The sequence below is a fragment of the Ictalurus furcatus genome, chromosome 22 (genome assembly GCF_023375685.1).
Source record: "Ictalurus furcatus strain D&B chromosome 22, Billie_1.0, whole genome shotgun sequence".
Classification (NCBI taxonomy): Eukaryota; Metazoa; Chordata; class Actinopteri; order Siluriformes; family Ictaluridae; genus Ictalurus; species Ictalurus furcatus.
In genome coordinates this window covers 10,899,418-10,920,559 of record NC_071276.1, presented here as the reverse complement: position 1 = coordinate 10,920,559, position 21,142 = coordinate 10,899,418, and the positions used below count along the sequence as shown (strand labels likewise).

General features: G+C 41.8%; 1 protein-coding gene across 6 annotated transcripts in view; it reads right to left on the bottom strand.

The window, feature by feature from the left end:
• Positions 1–610: 610 nt before the first annotated feature.
• The window catches only part of mef2cb (myocyte enhancer factor 2cb), a 67,172-nt gene continuing 46,640 nt past the window's right edge, over positions 611–21,142 (bottom strand). For 3 of the 6 annotated variants that reach the window (XM_053653776.1, XM_053653775.1, XM_053653777.1), the window contains 7 exons: positions 15,308–15,451; positions 13,058–13,226; positions 11,850–11,924; positions 5,598–5,770; positions 4,550–4,679; positions 3,952–4,087; positions 611–3,500 (listed from right to left, as the gene is read on the bottom strand). In XM_053653776.1, the coding sequence (XP_053509751.1) occupies positions 3,146–3,500; positions 3,952–4,087; positions 4,550–4,679; positions 5,598–5,770; positions 11,850–11,924; positions 13,058–13,226; positions 15,308–15,451 (1,182 nt within the window). In that variant the 3' untranslated portion in view covers positions 611–3,145. Of the gene's footprint in view, positions 3,501–3,951; positions 4,088–4,549; positions 4,680–5,597; positions 5,771–11,849; positions 11,925–13,057; positions 13,227–15,050; positions 15,189–15,307; positions 15,452–21,142 lie in introns of all 6 variants that reach the window. The other 3 variants (XM_053653780.1, XM_053653778.1, XM_053653779.1) reach the window with 3 other exon arrangements.

Here is a 21,142-nt window from a genome sequence, read left to right as displayed (position 1 = left end):
ATAAATAAAATAAAATAAGAAACAATGTTCACTTGTAATTTAAGCTAAGCTTTATTTTTTCGGTGGTAAAATGTTGAATCTTTTGTCCTGCATGGTATTTCCCAGTATATCATTTCAGAATTAACTGTGAGTTAAGATTTATCTGTATCGTATCTACACTGTTATGAATCGTAATCACCCTTTCTGCTTGTATTAAATTTGAAAATGACTGTAATGAGAGGCAAAAAATAGACAACACACACACAAAAAAACCCCAGACCAGAGCACCAGTGGTAACTAAGAAAGCCAGTAACTTTACTGAGTTCTCTGCAAAATACAAATACCTTTTTGAATCCCAGCAGGAGAAAATGATTTTTTTTTAATATCCATACATTAATTTTTCACTACATACAGCTGAATCAAGTCCCTTGAGATACAGAGATGTGATTTTTTTTTAATTTAATGACATCTTGTCTTCAAGTGGCGACAAAGTCCAGCTTATGCCGCTGAAAGCCTCTTTCTCCTGGTTTGAAAAAATAAAAATAAAAAAAATAAAAAGGAAAACAAAAAGAGAGAAACACACTTCCTTTCCACCATACCAATGTAGGTTTATACAAGCTACATTTGTTACTACATTTTTTTTTTTTAACTTTTTTTTTTTTTGTTATTTGCATTTTTTTTAATGGAAACAATATTTTAAGGAAAAAGAACAGCAAACCAAAACGGGTGAACCAGGGAGTCATATGTGTACATAATGCGAGATTTTATAGAAGAAACGATGGCATACTGAGTCACAATACTGTACATTTGTTAGGTTCTTATGATTATTTTTTTCTTCTTCTTCTTTTTTTTTTTAAATAAATTTTGTTTGTTTTTATTTGTTTTTTTTTTCCCCCAGCCCATTCCTCATCAGAATTGGTTGAATGGTATTTTGAGGTACTGTGAGGGTGAATATGAGGTACCAGTATTATTGTAAATTACATAAAGCAAAACAACATATTCAGAAATATGACCTTCTCAAATCCCAAAGAGAATGGAATATAACAAAGCCAAGATAACACTGCTCCATGTCTTTGGTAGAAAAGGTTTCAACAAATGTCCAGTCTCTGATTCATGCGAAATCAAAACGATGACGCTGTAGTGATCTCAGTACGATCAGAGGAAACGGGTAAATGTGCTAATGTAATGGGACAAACTAGCAAAACACACGTGATCAAGGATTCACAACAAATGCCTCCTCATAACCATGAATCCGTAATAACATGATATATCCCTTAGTCAAAAAAAAAAAAAAAACCCATTAACTTCTCTTTTAAATCTTTCAGTGCAATGTCAATTCAAGTGAAACTATCGACTCCTTGTTTTGAGTTTAAACAGCATCTGCTTTGGTTCACAGACTAAAGGTTTGTCATTTCAGAAAGGTTGTGCTTCTTCCTAACCAAAGCACACATCGGGATAAATATCTTGTGCTCACTGAAAGTTATATATAAACACAAGCAGGCTGACCACTGCTATCGCAACAAGAAATGCTCAATTCTGCTATAAATGTAAGTGAACAGGATCTTTATTACTGCAAAATGGGAATTTAACTGTCAGCAAATATATCCGATAGTAAGTGTGCTTACTTTGGGAGCATACACGTTCTTCACCTGAGTGTCATTATACCATTACTACTCAAAGATGTGTATCTTTCCAAAACTAGATATTCATGACAATTGCTGTTTGTGTCATTTACACTGAATCTAATGTTCTTACTGGGATTTCCATGAAAGATTCAGTATGGAGCAAAAAGAAAAGAAAAAAAAAAGACAAAACAAACATCTGTACTTATGTAATCTCACACTGACAAAAAATGTTATGACCATAATTATCATATATATTTATATATTAGAAAGCTATACACAAGCATGTTAATTTCACAGATATTTAAAAGAATCTTAATATTATTATTCAATATTATTAGAAATACACATTAAAAAAAAACTCTACAAAATGAAGGAAAAAAAAATCAGCAAAGCAAGGGTTCTCAGATGTCATGGCTTAGTTTTGAAAAGCCCAAGATTAATCACTCTTATACAACTATCATTTTTCATATAGGCAAAGCTTTCAAAACTCATTCTGGTTTATATAAACTACAAAACGCCACAAAAATGCTTTGCATTGTATTCCTTTTTATATGAAAATATAAGCAAGAGTATCATACAATTGTTTCTTTTTCTTGTTTTGTTTTTTTTTTTTTTTTTTTTTTAATACTGAACATTTAAAGCAAGTCCTAGGTGTGTGATTTCATCAGAATAAACTAACATGGCTCTTAATTTAAGGTATGGTCCTTCATCTACTGACATTTTTGCGAATAACTCCCATTTCTTCAAAAAAAAGCGCTTGATTCATCAGAGGTTCTAAAATACTCCTTCTCCCTGACTAAAGCCTAAGGGGCTGTACATCTGTACAATCCTTCCAAAAAAAACTTGCATAAAAGCTTCCGTTTGAGTTCAATGTCCAATGTCTGGCAACCTCGACCCGTCCCCCTTGTCCCCGCCCGCCCTCTATGTACAATACGTTGAACCTGCAACATGACTTTGTCAATCATAACATACATTTAGCGAGGGAACATTCTGCAGAGAGTGGCGAAGAGAACTAAATCTGTACACAAAGAGCAACTCAAGTGCTAGCCTGTCGGCGCTGGCCCTCAGCTGAGCTTCTCCCATGGCTGAATGTCGCTGAGGAAAGTTGTAAATACCTTTACAAAAAAAATTCGAGAGTACCTGACGATTTTTTTTGTTACTATGCATATATGTACACCTACACACACGTGTAAATATATATGCATATATGGTTAAGTCTTGAAAGTCAAATCCACACACAGCAAAAATTATGCATAGTAACCCCACCCGCTAAAACCTTGTCTTAACCGTCTAATGCTAGCCCCTACCTCCCTTTCCCTCCCTGACACCCATCAATCACGACAACATGTACATTTGACACTCTTTGAAGAAGAGCGCGAAAAACAAGTAAATTGAAGAAAAGCCCTCCTGTCTGTTTACATTGTGTGACTTCACAGAGCTTGGAGGGCTGCGATTCATCAGAGCAGATTGAGAGAACGTGTGAATGTGATGATGGACCGAGGTCAAGTGTGGGGGCTGTTGAGGTGGAGGGGCGTGGCTTATCATGTAGCCCAGCCCTCAGAAAGGCGGACTCGCTTGACAGACGGACTGTCGCGCTCGTCCAGGATGGGCCGGCCCATGCCAAGGGGCGAGTGGAAATCGGGCCGGTGCTCATCGCGCTCACTGCCCTCGCTGCTCAGGCTGTCGGCTGGCGAGCGGCCCTGCGGGGGTGGAGCCTGTTGCGGGGGTTGGGCCTGGTGCTGCTGCGGATGGGAAGGGGGCGGGGCATAGCCACCAGGCGTGGCGCTGCTGGAGCGGTCTCTAGGAGGAGAAACAGGTTCGGACTTGATGTGCAGGCTTTGGGTAGAGGGCAGGGAGAGATTTGAACCCTGACATAAGTGAGAGCTAGTGCAATTTCTGTAGGAAGGAAAGGAGACGAAGGGGGTGTTACAGAACATGGCGAGTGCCCCGCGCACTCACAAATCATTAACAGTGACACACACACACATTATTAACTATTCATTGTAAAACTGTGTATTCTACTTCTGTTCAAATTTTAAAGCCTAAATCAGGAATTGTTACAGTTGGTGGATAGTACTACAACAAATCTAGCATTTGTATGTTAACCATAATCTGTTATTGAACACAGTGGAGGTCTACTACAAGCACAGTGCATCTCAATAATTCCTAACTGTTTTTAAGATATATCTGACATCATAACACATGATGAAGACATAACACATAAAAAATGCGACTAAGAAATGTGTGAATCAGAGATGAGTGAACATCATCAGAGCATAACAAACTAACAGGCAGGAGTGCATAATGTTTCTTGTGTGCATGTGTGTGTGAGTGTGTTAAAGCTCACCCCAGCTGGCCGAGGGCAGAGTGCTGCATGTTCTGGAGGTGCTGCTGCTGCCAGCCACTCATTGAGCCCAGGTGCAGGGTGTTGGCACTGCTAAAGCCAGATATAGATGACAGGTCGGCACTGCTTAGAGAATATTCTGGAGCAGAAAACAACAGAAGAACAACGTTAGGTATCTACATCGTTTACGTATTCACGTGCTTTGAATTACCAGATGAAGAGGTAGACTTTCATGAGAGTAACTTTCAAGATTCTTTCAAAGTCTATCAAACTGCACATTCGCAAGATAAGTTTAACGTTAGCATTGCATTCAAAGTAAGAATAATGTCTGTCGATTTACAAATGACAAAAATACGGGAAAGTGTGATGAGCACATTCACTCTTGATCATACACACAGTGTGTAGAAATGCAGCTGCACTTTCTATAGCTATCCATTCAAATAAAGCACAAGTCTGTATACTTTAAATTCACCATAATCATTTCTTTTCAAACTCAGAGCCGAAGTAAAAAGTTATAGTGAAATAACATTTGTACGGATAAAGTTTTTTGTTGCCTTTTTATGATAGTGATGACTTTGTTGCTCTGCGGTGTTCTACGTACCAGTACCATAAGAGGTGGAGATCGCTGATGGGTAGCCGCCCATTCCCTGGCCTGGTAGAGTGGGTGTTGCCACAGAAACCACAGGGGTGGCCAGTGACTGTGCGGACTGCGAGTTGTTTATTCTCTGATTCTGTGGCAAAAAGTAGAAGAAAGCACAAACATGATTACAGGCAGGAGATGCTGGCTAGCAAGCAAACTTGTGGGGAAGAAATGAATCACTTGACACGCAGAACCACCAAACTCTCGCAAACTATCATTTACAACCGCCCGCAGGGCGCCTTGTCGCTATAGTAACCCATACAGTCTCCAAGGCAACAGGATCAGCAACAGCAGGAGGTGGGGCTGTGCTTTTTTTTGCTAGAATGATGACTGATGAGGTAGAAATGCACTCGTGTGCCTCGTTCTATGGTTAGAGAGAAGCTTTAATGGAGCTGAAGCAGAGATGGAGGGGTCAAACTGATTTGGTGGGCAGCACCAGGTGAAAAGAGGGTGTGTTTACTTTAAACCACCACTAGGAGTCTCACTTGTTTCTCACTACAGCGTTTTTAATTTTTTTTTAGGAAGGAACGCCGAGTGGTGTTTATTTGGTCAAGTGAGGACAAAAGTTACCTGTAGGGTTTTCTATATGCTGATGAACTATCATATGAGTATGCGAGTGAGTCCACTGTATATTACACTTAACGTCTTCAAATCTGAGGTACATCTTATCGCCATCTATTAAAATGTGACAGCTGTTAGAGGATGACAGATGGCCTTTATGTCTATTAGTCTGGGTCACTGTTTTGAGTGACAGTCCCACTTACCAATAGAAGGTCAACATCCTCAGACTGATGGCAGTAAAGAGGGGAGGGTGATAAATTCAGAATTAGTGTCATTGGATGAGGGAGGCGCTTGGTCAATCTAAATGACGACTATGCGCATAGCTACAGGGAGGTCTTGTATTCGCTATGAAACTACAAAACTAGTGACTGCTCATGAGGACAGGAAGAGATTTAGAAGTGCTTTAGAGACTTCGAGAAGAACGGTAAAATACCGAAGAGCAACTTACGATCGAAGGCATGTTGTTCTTGGTTCCTGGCGGGATGAGCACGCGCAGGTCAGGCTTTCGGCTGTTCATGCCCAGGTTCATTGGCGGGGGCGACTTGGCCTGCATGTTCTTGTTCATACCCCCAGAGGACACCAGCAATCCAGGAGAGTTACGGTGGTTTCCATAGCCGTTTCCTAACAGAAAAAGAAATAGAGAGTCAGACACACTTATCTGCCAACTACAGCACATCAAGCTTTCATTATAACACAACTTTTAATCAGGCTCCATTTGACTTACTAACCTCAACTAAAATGCGCCATTTTCCAAGTCATCTACAATAAAGCTTCCTTTCAGGCATGTCTTGACATATCATTTTTATTTCCATAGTCCTTTCACCAAGCATGACCATTAAAGAAACATCTGACCCGTTCCGGGGTATTGCACCTTTGATCATATTTCACCTGAAATGCGAGCTTTTGATTTCATCATTTCCCCTAGTTTTCACAGCCACTAAGCAGTCATTCATGTGCACAAAGCCCTCGCAGAACACATCTTATCCATCAGCTCTCAGAAAACCACAAGGAATTAGCTATCTCTCATCAGACATAACCCGCTTCAGTGTTCCTTCCCTCTGGGTCTCATAATTCGAACACTTGTGAGCAAGGGAAGATTATAGAGATGTGGTTTCATTTTAAATTTTTTAATACAATGAATTATTTTGACTTGGATTTCGGTGGTCACATATAAGATCAGTGCAAAACAAAAACAAAAAAGAAAACATCAGCGGGACCTTATATGAGTGAATGAGAAACCTGTTTGGTAACTGGACAAACAGATGATGTGTCTAGGGTATGTTTTTTTATTATCATTTGTAATCACCCAGCATACATTTGGGTTTAGTGGACTGCTGATATAGCAGTCAGAAACTCAACCAATCAGAAAAAAGTCATAGATCTTTTTTTTTTATCAGGATATTGACATTATCAAGATATAATAAACGGTGACTGTGTAGAAGCACAGGATTCGAGAACTCGCTCGTTTTTGTTTTAATTAATATTCTTAGCTAGTTAAGCTCGTCATACTTTGGAGTTAAAATACACCACCTACCCTTTTAGCCTAGTTCATTAGGTTTCCACACAACCAAAAACATGGGATGGGGCAAGTACACTAGAGCTTTCACTTGCCTGGTGGGCTAGCAACGAATTTATGATTTGTCCACCCCTGCTGAACATTTCTGTTCCATATAAACCCTGTAACCTCACCTCTGAAAGCAAATAGCCTCCATCAGCTATCTTTAGAAAAGATGAGTATGTGTGTGTGCCAGAGAGAGAGAGAGAGAGAGAGAGAGAGGAAGAGAGAGAGAGAGAGAGAGAGAGAGAGAGAGAGAGAGGGAGAGGGGAAGAGAGATAGAGAGGGAGAGGGGAAGAGAGAGAGAAAGAGAGAGAGAGAAGGAGAGGGGAAGAGAGAGAGAGAAAGAGATAGAGAGAGAGAGAGGGAGGGAGAGAGAAAGAGAGGGGAAGAGAGAGAGAAAGAGAGAGAATGAGAGGGGGGGGAGAGAGAGAGAGCAGGAGAGGGAAAGAGAGAGAGAGAGAAAGAGAGAGAGAGAGAGAGAGAGAGAGAGAGAGAGTCGCATTTCTTCTTGCTGTGGTTTTGCGGTAACGAGGCAGGTGGTTGGTGAATAGAGAAAACTTGTTAACCCTTAGTTTCTGAGAAATCTAATGGCCAAAATAAAAAAGGTCGTAAATAGTATATTTATAAGTACGTGTGTCAATCTCAATGTAATTATGACCAAATAAACGTAAAGATTTAAAAAAAATCTTTTTCTTATAGATATATAAGATAGATTATAGATTTTATAGATTTTTCTTAAAGATAAGATTAAAGATTTTTGATATCCTAATCAAATATAAGGAGACAATGTAACATCCGTTACTTGGTTAAAAATCACAAAAGAAAAAAAGATTTCTGATGGGTAGAATGGAATATCTCCACGTGTTTTTCCCCAGTCACCATAAAGCCTGCTGTCTGCCTGACATAAATGATTTTAAAGAAATGTTGACTCAAAGCCCCATCATTTACAAATGAAGAATAAATGAATCTGTGTCCATAAATGACCAGCAACAGACATAATTCCTAGCAATAGCTAGTAATAATACAAGCAATAGCTTGTAATAACACTAGTAATAGCTAGTAATAACACTAGTAATGGCTAGAATAATACAAGCAATAGCTAGTAATAACACTAGTAATAGCTAGTAATAATACTAGTAATAACACTAGTAATAGCTAGTAATAATACTAGTAATAATACTAGTAATAGCTAGTAATAACACTAGTAATGGCTAGTAATAATACTAGTAATAACACTAGTAATAGCTAGTAATAACACTAGTAATGGCTAGTAATAATACCAGTAATAATACTAGTAATAGCTGGTAATAAAACTAGTAATAATACTAGTAATGGCTAGTAATAACACTAGTAATAGCTAGTAATAACACTAGTAATGGCTAGAATAATACTAGTAACAATACTAGTAATAGCTAGTAATAATACAAGCAATAGCTAGTAATAACACTAGTAATAGCTAGTAATAATACTAGTAATAATACTAGTAATAACACTAGTAACAGCTAGTAATAACACTAGTAATAATACTAGTAAGAGCTAGTAATAACACTATTAATAGCTAGTAATAACACTAGTAATGGCTAGTAATAATACTAGTAATAATACGAGTAATAGCTGGTAATAATACTAGTAATAATACTAGTAGTAGCTAGTAATAACACTAGTAATAGCTAATTTACAACTGCTACACCAACTGTTAGTTCATCGACTCCGTCAAACCCAGAGGGATATATTACAGTTGGAAAAAGAGACAGAATTATGGTGTCTTTGTTTCTTTTGATATCCCATTTTCTTTGTGGCTTAAAACATGAAGCCCTTTTCACTTGCTGCCACTTAAAAGAGGGGCAGGAATTATACGTTAGACATAAATGAACTTCCTAATCATACGCTGAAGGGGAAAACGAGACACAGATGTTGTCCTCGGCAATTTCTCCGCAGTGATCTTTCTTTAATTTGAAGGCAATGGTTTTTGTTGTTTTGAAATGAAAAGTCTGAAAAGCGCAATTTGTATGATTCGAGGAAAATGAGGGGGGAGAGGCGGGTTGGGAACCAGGAGCGTGTGTGTGTGTGTGTGTGTGTGTGTGTGTGTGTGTGTGCCATTTGCAGTGATGTATTTCCTGCCTCCTTTCATACAGTGAAGTATAGGCTGCAAGCAGCTGGCTCTAGTACTTTTCTGAACACTTGAAGACTCAACAACCACAGATCATTGTTAAGGATTTGCCCAGAGGGAGGGAGATAGAGGGGACAAAACACATCCTTTTCCCCCCTTTCAATAACAGATGTATTCACCCTAAAACTACCTCCATAATTTTAAATCGTTTAGGTAAAATGTGATGCATTGTAAGTCAGCCTTGTAAACATACACACTATAGAAATATACACAGTTGAAAGTTCTGCAGTTCCTCTAGAGTAGAGTACCTGCCTTGCTCTATTTTGCCCTGGTTGTCATGGAGACATGCTAAATTTCACAATGTGCAAAAGATTCAAATTGGGGGCGGCTATTACACAAAACAATCATATAGTGTTTATGAAGCACTCCAATTACACCACCTGATGAGTGCTGTGAATATTGTTCTGAAGCTACTACTTGTGCTTTTGAATGAAAGTGGTACAGCTAAAGTCATTTATTGCAAATGACAATCATATATAAAGATGAAAAAACAAAAATACAGTCAATATGCACTAAGCTTTAACATAAGCTTTAAACGGAAAAATACACAGTGAGTAACACACCGATACCAAACCGCTAAGTTTCTGTCCTTTCGTTAGAATCCACTGTCAAACATCAAACCGTTCTTGAGGGCCAATTTAAAAGCTCAAACACAGATAAAATTAAGAATTGAAACGATGTTATAGGACTGCACCACTTCTGTATCTAAGCTCCGAGCGAGAAATTTCTGGGCGAGCTGGAGAACAGTTGGCTATGTAAGACCAATCTCGCAGAAATGCAACACGCCATTGACCTTCAAACTGTTCTGTTGCTCTGTGAGTGAACGGTAGGCTCTCTCTCTCACTCTCCCATCTCACTCACAATGGGGAAGTGCTAAAATTACAGCTGGCCAGATACCAGCAGTCCCCTCCACCCGCCCAAATGACTTGATGTGTACCTTTGATAAAGAGCCTGAGGCTATTTCTGGGCCTTCGCAGAAGAGGACTAACTGTTAATGCACACGGACTGAGTTTCCTTGTAAGGGGCTACAGGGGCTAGTGGCCATGATAGCATGGATAATTACACTTTGGACATGTGCTGACTCTTTGTCTTGGCGTAATGGACTATATTGGATTTTTGTTCTGTCTAGATGTATATTCCACTGGCCTTGAGGTTTTGAACCATGGCCCAACTTTGCCCACTAAAGCAATATTATTCGAGTACAATTGCTAATTGAGTGAACATCACCTCATCAGCCATGGGTGATGAGGAACATCGTTATTTGTTCCCAAAATGTGACGTCTCCCTGATGTGTTCATAGGATGCGAAACGGATAGTTTTTCCACAGTCTAAATGACCTTTCTTCCATGCCTGATCAACATGTGACCTACTGAAATAAACGCACATACACACTCCACTGCGCAGAAGTTGTGGTTGTCTGACAAGGCCACATTTGGCACGTAAAGAACTGTATGAATGGAAAATGATCAAGTCATAGTAAACACACTGTATGGCAAAAGCTGAAGCCAGAGACATTGTTCCATTTTCCAAACGAGTTGTGATTAAGACTCTCTCGTGCTATTCATCATTTACTGTAATGCCATTTTAACCGCACAGTGTGTCTCTTCAAATAGACTGCAGGGAGCATTTTTAAACAGCTGGCATGCCACGCTATGAAAAACCTCAGCCATGACTAAGAGCGAATTGGAGTAAAAAAAAAAAAAATACTGAATATTCATCCCGTATGCCTAGTCGTGGCCCATTAATCTGGAGGACACTTGAATGGAACGTCTTTGAGCACTTCATGACTTCTCCCTGGCTCTTGTTTCCAATCGGATGGCCTGTATCGGAGCTACAGTGCGCCCTCTGTTCGTCTTCTCTAGGACACAATGGTTGCATTGGACAGCTGAAGACTTTGAATGTGGATGGTAGAGCCGCTACCATAAGAGGTACTTTTGTATAAGAGGGACAGTAAAGGAGAGAAGATAGACAGAGGGACCTCGGCCTCAACCCTCTCCACTGGCCCTGGGGGCACTGCAGGGCCAGACAAGGTTACCCAGCTGGGCTAAACTGAGCACCATGTCAGTTTCCAAGAATCTACTGTCTGATTTTTATATAGAATATAGCCATGCTTCTGTGGTGACCACTGCTGAGCTGTTCAGACAGACATATACACATCCACCCACACACACACACACAGACCCACACACACACATGCACAAACACACATATGCATGCATAAGCTGTCTCTGAGGCAACCACAAGTCAAAGCCCCAGTATGTATCCACATGCACTATAACTTTCCCTTTAAAGTGGATTAGATGCACACACACACACACACACACACACACACACACACACACATTCCAAAAGCTATTTATGGGCATACACACTCTTCTTTGCACTCCAAACATATGCTAGTAGTTATGCCATACAAGAAATCAAGAACCCGAAGGGGCCTTGATATGCAAGTGATATGCATGTTGCTACATTCTGCTTGAATTAGATTCTGGGTCAAAAAAAAAAAAAAAGGCCCGTGACATTATGTTGTTTTAAAAGGCTACTAGTATTTATGTAACTTGCCATGGAGACTAAAGCCCTAAGCTCATGGTGCATGCAAGTAAGACTACGCCAAACCGCCAAAGTCATATTCGGACAAAATGTTTTTTGCTTTGTGATTACCTCCCCCCTGCCCAAGCCTCATAGTGTCCGATAATACAGTAACGACAATTGTTATTTATCCAGAACAAAATGGCCCGAGTATTGAAAATGATTGTCATTAACATACATTAAACTCATTCCACGGTAATTACTTTCTATAACGGATGACGCTCGTCATTTATTTCAGGTATGCTAGGTTTTTTGTTAATGTGAATGTTAACGACTGCAAGAAAATCATTAGCACAAGCCTGGTCTTCCTCAAATCTTTTTAGTCTGCTTAAGCTGGAAGAAAATGTGAGTTGTGGGTGAGTAAAAGACAAGAGGGGACATACTGTAGAAGGTGGGGATGCCATCCTTACCAGCACTGGTGCCAGGGCCTGTGGTGAGATCGGCACCCATAAGACCACCTAGAACAGAGGAAAAGAGAGAGGAAAGAGGGGGAGGTGTTTCAATAACCTCACTGAACTTGACATTCACATCCTACCACAAAACCGTCCTTCTGACCTATCACATGATTTATTAAGCTTCATCTTCAGCCATAGCCTATTCTGTGTGTGTGGTGGGCAGGCCAAAAAAAAAAGCCACAGTGACAAGAAAGAGTGTGTGTAAGTGTACGTGAACAAGAAACTGCCCTTTTTTGTTAAGAGTATGCTTAGGGTGGCTGGGGTGTGTGTGTGTGTGTGTGTGTGTGTGTGTGTGTGTGTGAGTGTGTGCGTGGTGGTGGGGGGAGTTGGTGGCTGTGGCCAGAGAGACCAGGCTTCTGCATCCAAGAAAAATGACACATTTTTATTTTTAAATCAGCAGTGCAGCGGTTGTGGTCAGGCAGCGCACCGGGATGGGCCAAAGCTCATATTTAGCCAGCCCTCCTGTAATGGGCGGCTGATTGCATCAGGAGAGCATGACTGCTAATGACAGGACTGAAGGAGTGAGAGCCTTTACCTTAGCAAGCCAGAGAGAAACCTAGAAAGAAAACTGCAAATGGGTCTAGATGGTGTGAGTGTGTGTCAGTAGGTGTATTTACAATGTATATGCAGGATTAGTAACGTGCTCTTTTTTAATAATCATAGTATCCTATTGTATAGAAAGGAATCAGTGGCAAACTGTAGCCAGGTTAAAAGTCATTATAAGTCATCAATTTAAGACTGAAAAAAAAGAGGTGTGACAAATTAAAGGAAAACTCGCCATTATGAGTTCGGCCATCGCATGTCACCAGTACAGCGCCACCATTCTTATAAAAGATATTCCCTCGATTTTGATGATGGTGGATGAGAGCACTGTCTAAAATCATGTCAGTTTAAAATCTCTCCATCTGCGTCGAGATGTGGTGACTTTGAGGGCTGTGGCTTAGGATTTACATCCTTTTCATCCTCATCAAACCATCAGTGAGCTTTAGTGCCCTGTGGATGTGGGGATGAGTCATCCTGGAAGTGACCACGCCCATCAGGATAGAAATGTTGCATCATGGACCCAGCAGTTTTTCCTTTAATTTGCCACGTAGCTGTGTATATGTGTAGTATGTATTTGTGAGTCTCTGTGTTACCTGCACTTGGAGGTCTGTGTGTGACACCTGGGGACATGCTGTTCCTCTGTATGCCGTGATGGGATAGTGGAACCAGGTTATGGTTGCCTAGGGATCCTCCAGGGTGGCTGTAGATCTGGTTGCTCACTGGGATAGACACTGGCATGTCATAGTTAGAAGGGGGTACGGCCTGAAACATGTGGAAAACCTATAGTTAATAAAGTAGCACAGATCTACACTGAACGTTGCCAGTGACAAAAGAAAGTATAGGGAAAATCATCATTATCGGACACGTCTAATATCGATAGAGTAAAATTCAGAAAACTGAGGAGAAAGATAGAAGGCTGGCGAGAAAAAGAGAGAGAGAGAGCAATCTTATCTGATCTTCTTTCATTTACCACATTACTCTATGAGTGGCTTAACCTTGAGGAGAGGAGAAGTGTGAGCTCTTTCTCCTCCATGTTGTGTTTCATAAGGAGAAAATAGCGCCTAATTGCAGCCATGTGTCCTAAGGGTCCGTAAGTGCTCATCTGGGGGAGCATCAGCCGGCAGAAACCGGAGACGAGAGCCTTGTCCCTCTCTCTCCCCATCTTTCTCTCTTTCTCTCCACAAGGCTGAAGCAATCATTTGCTCAGAGCTGGGCAAATATTTTCGTTCTGTGTAGAAGGTCTCCTCTTTCCCTCATGTGTTCAGTTTTGCTTTCTTTCGTTATCCCTCCTCCCTCTGTCTAAGGTGTTCCCTATCGTATTTTTCCACAAAAATCCCAAACAACTCTTCGGGTTTTTAGTATCATGAATAACCCTTTGTTTTACTACTAAATTTATCCACGAGTGCACTCCGAATCCTATCATTTCTGTGCTTTCGAGATCATGCGGAGTGTCTCGTTTCTTCCTCCCTCTGTCTGTCATGCTCTCAGTATACTACGTCTTGCTACATTTTTTTGCAGGTGGTTATTTGCATGGTGCCATCCTTCCTGTTCAAGCCGCTCACCCAGAGAACATGGCCGAGCCACTGTGACCGCAGAGCAAACCGGCCATCACAATAGCCACTATTCTAGTCTCCACCTTATACCACTCTCTCAGTATGAGTGTGTCATATTTATCTGCGTGTCACAAGCTATGTGTGTGCGTGTGCCCTTCTATAGTACCTAAGCTTTGGTACACTGTTTCATATAAGACACCCAGGAACTGTTTGAACTGCTTACACTGTCCAGAGAGATACCGTTAGAATAGATGGTAGATATCTTTTTAGAACTGGGATTGATATTTATTCATTTAATGCTTTTATTTCACAATATAAAGAGGTATATCCAAGTGTAGTGAGTGGGGCTTGAGGGTGTTCCTCAAGAGCTGAACAGTGATTCCCAGAATTCATCCAAAACCTCGTCAGGCCTTTGGAGACTGTTCATTTCATGAGAAACAAGCTCTCACGTAACAGTCCTCCTCAGTGTGTACGTGTGTGTGTACATGACTGTGGGAATGTGTGCGGCTGTTTGTGCGGTGCTGTTTTCTGCATAGTTTTGTCGGACACATGACCTATTGTGCGCTCTCAGTTAACATGCTCTGATGAGAATTTGAAAGAAACACATGCGACTTTCAAGCTGACCTCCAGCGTCAGCTTTCACATAAACCATAACTGGACTGTAGGTGAGGTTAGAAAAGGCACTTTTGACTAAATATAATTAACAGACGTTTTTTTTTTTTTTTTCGAAAAGTCGTGTTAAGATTCTCATCACACACAAAGAACTGTTTGTGAATACGGGGTCAAGACTCTTCATCTTGTTTGAGGATGACTGGTGACGGAAACAAAACTCAAACCACAGAATTCAGTTCAGCAAGCACGGAGTAGGAATAGTTAGCAGCATGCTAGCTTCTGTAGCTAACCACAAGCTTCTTCCAAGTCAAATGACCAGCTTTCGTGAGAGAGTGGTTAGCACTATTATAGCAAGATGGCATGGCTGTTAGATCTCAGCCCAGGTGAGATCTCAGGTGTCCAGTGTAGCTGCTGTACTTACAGGGATCTTATGAGTCTTGATCATATGATCAAACTCTTCATTAATCAGTTTGTATTTTTCTTCTGTGCATGGAGTAAGCGCGAGAGCAGACTCAAGCACCGAGCTTTCGCTGCCTTTGTTCTCCTTCTTGCTCAACGCCTGAAGGCCATAGAGACAGAGAGAGAGAGACAGAGAGAGAGAGAGAGAGAGAGAGAGAGAGAGAGAGAGAGAGAGAGAAAGGGGGTGTGAGAGTGGTGTTTATGGACGGAGGTACTTACACATAGTCTCTGTCTGCTGATCATTAGGTCAATGTCCTCGTTGATTTTGCGGTACTTGTCCTCAGACTCGGGGCTGTGACCGACTGAATCGTCTGCGTCTGGGTCGGGGCTGTCACACCCATTTAGGCCCTTCTTTCTCAACGTCTGTAAACACAGTGTTCAAATGTTCGTCAAATGTCAGACGTGGAGGAAATGTCAACGTGGGGCAGAAATGTATCACTGGAGGGTTTTTTTTGAATGATTTTTAAAATAATTTTGATGATTCAGTATTAAATGAATGACTCAAATTTTTTATTTGTCGGATTGAACCAGTTTAACTAGGGACGTCCATATAAACTGTGTATATAGTGTGTATAATTATATGTCGTATATATTGTAGGGAACGTATGTATTAAATGTATATGACAAAATATTTTGGAAAACGAATGAAACATGGTACGTGCATATGTAGAAATAAAGACATAAAAAAAAGTCTGAGATTTATAAGAATCAAACACTCGCAGGTTCATGGAATTCTGGATATTCCCGAGTAGATCCACAGCCAGCAGTTTTCCTCTCAGCCACCTGATGGCCACCTTCTAGTAGAAATAACCCTCTCCTCTCATGGCGAACTCAACCTAAAAAACCGTGGCTCTGTACTGTACCCTGTTTTGATTGTTCAGCACAAACAGAATACACAATCTGGCATTGTTTCGCATTCATTTCCTAAACGCCTTCACCGCTGGCTGTCTCTATACGTATACACGATTAGCCAGTGTCCTCTTGTGAATTAAAAGAAGTCCTAACTGTCACAAAGTAACTCGTAACACACGGCTCGAGACGCTTCATCAAAAACAGCGCAAGAGGCTATAATAAGGAGACATTAGCGTATATGGGGGCACAGCCGCTCGCTAACGACGTGCATGGTTAGCGCGCTCGCACGCGCTTACGCGGACGTACAGCGTCCCTTTCATCTGCCTGTCTACATCACAAACCCCGTAATTAAATTTACTCTGCCGTCGCTAAGATTTGATGAAGACTGACAAAGAAAGTGAAATGAGATGAGTTAGGATTCATTTTCTGCTCGAAACACACGTAGAACAATCTGCTGTTAGAAAAGAATGAAAATAGTCCACTTTCACGTGTTATGTAATGGAAACTTTTTCATTTTATTTTTTCAATGTTTTATCTTACCTTTACACAAATTATAGTGTGTGGAGATCAGCAATGTTCAGCACTATTTTATAGTTGAACCATTATTCAGTCCAGATTTGAACAAACATGCTTTCTTTATGATGATGTCTCTTAGCACGAGGTGGTCTTTAAATTGAACCGTGGCTGAATGCAGGGATATTTAGGCTCGCTGCAGCACTAAAGAGTAGTGAGGGACTGAACTGATGGAGGGAATGTAGTGTTGGAGAATTGATGGCAGTGAAGGGTAAAGAGGCAGTGTTGCACTGATGTGAGGTCATGCTGGCATGCGGAGCTTTCATGCAGGGCCTGGCAGTTTAAGAGCCAGCGTGGGGCCACCATGGGGGCCGCCTGCAATGCCACTCATTCCACACATGTGCACCTGTCAGAGCGCCCACACCTGTCACCAGCCCTCACACACACACGCACACACACACACACACACATGCTGCGCGGAGGGGGGGCGTTGGGGGGTAGCTTGGGGGGACGAGCCAATCATGAGTTTGGATCCAAAAGATGGCCATAGATGGTTCGCTGGCTCTTGATTCTCGCTCCATGTCTCTCTCTCTACCCTTTTTTCGATCTCTAGCGGTCTAATGTTCGGCACATGTAGCACGTGTAATCGCAGGTTAAATTAAATGAGACAAACTTGATTAAAATAAAATAAAAAAAAACTATCTGACAAATAAATCAATTTCCCAACACACCACTCTCCACCTTGAGCGTTTCCAGTTTGTGTGACTAAAAATAAGCCGCTACAGAGAACGAACCCTCTTTGTACCTGAAGTGAGTGGAGAAATCATTTCCTAGTCTGACATCTTAATAGCTTCAGTAGATGAAAGCTGCATGATCCACCGTCCAAAACATTATTGATGAGGAGTAATCAATCTAACAAAGCGGAAAATGGCCTTGTAAGGGGAGGAGGGGGATTCGGGGGGCCGATACGGTGGAGGGAAGAAAGAGACCGAAGGTAAAACGGGAGGATAGAGCTAAAAAAAAATTGGGAGACAAAGACAGTGAAAATAAAGCCTTCAGAGGCACACTCCTAATTAAACAGCTTCCTCTCGATGCTGCCTCGCTACATTGGCCTACATACGCTCATCTTCTCTAACCTTCAGCCTAACACGTGCACATGCATGTGTGTATGTCTGTCAAACCAAATGTCATACTGGGTTCTGCTGTCTATAGCGTTTGTACTCGAAACGTTTTCCGTCCACTAGCTACCATTTAATAAGCTTAACCCCCATTCTAACATCCTTCGCCATTTCAATAGCAGACCTGATGAATTAATCAAACCACTCAAGGATCAGACCCCAGACCAATGCACCAGACAGCCTCCCGTGTGCCCACTTTATCCTCTATCTGCTGTGTTAGCCTTCAGTCAGTCACGGCCGACCTTCAGACACGCTGGAATCGGGCCCAGAAATGTGGGGGACTAAAGTCTACTGTAGATGGGCACCATAGGTTTGGGGTTAGCTGCGAGAACCATACAAAAGGAGCCCTCCATTCCTGGGGCAACTCTGGCAGACGAGAGGTCTGGGGCTGGAGAGAAGCCCACGTTTCGCAGCGTGTTTATGAAGGCGAGGAAGACAAGCCAATAACAAACAACAAAACAAATTCAACAGCTTTCCTTAGTGGAAATAGCAGCTGAGCCATGTTGCCATGTTCAGACCATGTTGCATGAACAAAAACAAGCTCATGGCCCTGAAGGCTTCAAAACCAAGTGAAATAAAAGCTCACCGAATACTAATATATATATATATATATATATATATTTATTTATTTATTTTTGGTGAAATCTCATAACTGTAGCTTGGATCTCTGGCAAACCAATATACTCAAGAGCCTGGCTCTCTGATAAAATTGTGTTCGCAGGTCATGTGAAAAAAATAAAAAAAATGAGAATGTTTTCATATGAAGTCCATATTTCAGCAGTCGGGTGGTTTGCCTTATTCAGCATGTAGTGGACCAGAAAGTCTTTTCCACTCTGCACCATAGACTCATGCAGAAAGCCGCCGACTCTGAGGTGGTCCCATTAGGCCAGCAAAAATGACTTCATGCCACTCAGTAGCCCCGCCTCTGTCGTGTGTGTGTGTAGTGGGGTGTGCGAGGGTGGCGAGTTCCACACACTCTATTACACATCATTTTATGGTACCTTGCTTAAACTCGATGTGCGGACGGGACGCTTTTACACACGTATCAACACACACAAACACACACAAAGACTCAAAGCAGACCCACTGGCCCACACATTCAGCTAGGCATCATCCAGTGCGCCTGCTATGTCGAGCAAATGAGATCCCCTTCAGAGCGAACGAGAGAGGTCGCAGCTTATTGGAAGCAGGTGGTTGGCCGGGAGCAGGGGAAGCCGCTGCTTCGTTAAGTGCGGTTTGAACACGCTACTACAGATGGAGATGAGAATTTGCGTGTATATGTGCATCAAACCACCTCCCTTTGGTATAATGCGAGAAGACTTTACAATAAAGACTCTCCTTATACAATTACAAAAAGTGAAGGGCTTTTAAATTCACCAAATGGTCTCGACTGGTTACCACACACACACACACACACACAGACAGAGCCTCTCCATGCAATGAAATCTAGTATCAAAGAGATGAGCTTAAGACCCATCAGCCCACAGTTGAAGCAATACCGCACTTTAAGGATGTAATTACAGCTGTCTGTGGTTTATAGGGGGAGCTGGGATGGGGTCGGGCTCAAGGAAAATCCAGGCACACAGATAAATTCTGTCATTGGGCGCAGCTCAATATGAGCTAATCCTAGTACAAAGGCATACAGTATAGGACTGTGCAGACAAATGGCACAATAGCGAACCAAGTGGCACTCTATTCAAGAACACAGCTGCTCCTCATACACACATCCATGTGCATTAAAACGATTGGAGAAGGAGATTGGAGGAATCGTTTAATCGTTTGGGGCTTTTAACGTATTTTCAGGGTATGGATTGTATCACAGGCTTATGATTTTAGGGCAATGGTTTGTGCATTAAGAATCATCCGAGTAAAGATATATCACGATCTATAATTCCGTATGATATCACTGCTCCACAATAATATTTGTTCCATGTCATTGAAACAGAACATCGGCCTGGTCTGTTGGTTGAGATTGACGGGTGTAAAAAGCAGCATCTCGTGTCCTCTCGCTGCGTTTGCATTAACAAGAAGACAGTGAAGTCTTTCATCATTTACGATCCATCCCAAATCCACACAGTGGCACCCTACAGTAGTCATGGGATGAAGGGGTGCGTATAGTGTGGTCATCTTTCTATTAGCTACGCATCTGTGATACTGACTTTCTTCTTTATTCGCTAAGAGACGTGCGTACACGACCTCCTCAACCACTAACACCCCCCGTCCACCACCACCACCCACACACACACACACACATATATATATATAACATGTTGTGATTCTTATTTTGTCAGTTGGCGAGTTAAGGTTCTCTCTCCTAAGTGTGAAAATGCACACACACACATGCACACACACACACACACACACACACACACAGATCAGTTATCAGCTTTTGTCTACTGCATGGCCTCTTATCGTGCAGCTGCATTACAGGAAAGGGCTGAGAGCTTTGAGGAACAATGAGCAGGCACCTGACCTCTCTGGCATGACCTTGTGTTTCCACACCCGGCAGGCCCGAAGGGAGCCCACGGAGAGCTGCTGAATGCCATCTACACCCACGGCCCAAAATAGCCGCTCGTTTTTCCGCCCGCGCTCGCAGGGAGCATGAGGATGGTGTGACTCTCGTTTGATGTTGTTTTGAAATAAATAAATAAAAATGCTTGATTACTGGTATATATATCGCAGAAACATTCTCTGTGTCTGCCCTCCACATATACCACGCTTTTCTTCCTTCTTCTGCTCTCACTGATTGGTGCCTTTGTGGAGAGACAATATGATTTAGAAACATCCCTTTCTTTCCACAAGAACTCAGTAGCGTAAGGGGAAAAAAGTCATATACGACGACATCTTTGCCCTCTTAACGAAATCAAAGTGTTTTACTTCACTGTTACTGCAAACGAAAGAGAAAAAAACAGAAAAAACAACCCAGACAGACACACACAAAAAAAACAGAAGTAAATTATAAAGAACCTTTATCCCGACGATCAAATGTTTATTGGCACCCTGAAGTCTGGTGGTACGGGAAAGGGGGGATTTGAGTCTTGTGCCTTAGCTGGCCAAGGGCAGCAGTTCATCGGGTGCTGAATGAATAGAGGCTTGCTTACTCACCCTGTCTCTCCACGCCTATTCTTCTCCATTCGCTTCGCCAGAGCAGTAAGCCAAGCGCTAAATTTAGCATCGTTGGTTGCTATTTTTAGGCCACTACTGGTTTTTTTGAGGCATTTATTAGGGGAAGAACACTAAAAAAACACACAGACTCTCACGCACACACACACACACACACATGCACACACACACACACACACACACACACACACACACACACACACACCACACAGTGAGTGGGAGGGAGAAAGAACGAGAGGGAGGAGGAGGAGGAGGAGGAGGAGGAGGTGGTGGTGGAAGGGGCTCCCAATTTGGACATCTGAAATGCACTCGTTTTTAAAGTGTTGCTGCGTGTGCTCTGCAGCTGTTTCCAATCAGATGACGGTTAGGGAAAACAAGAGAGAGACAT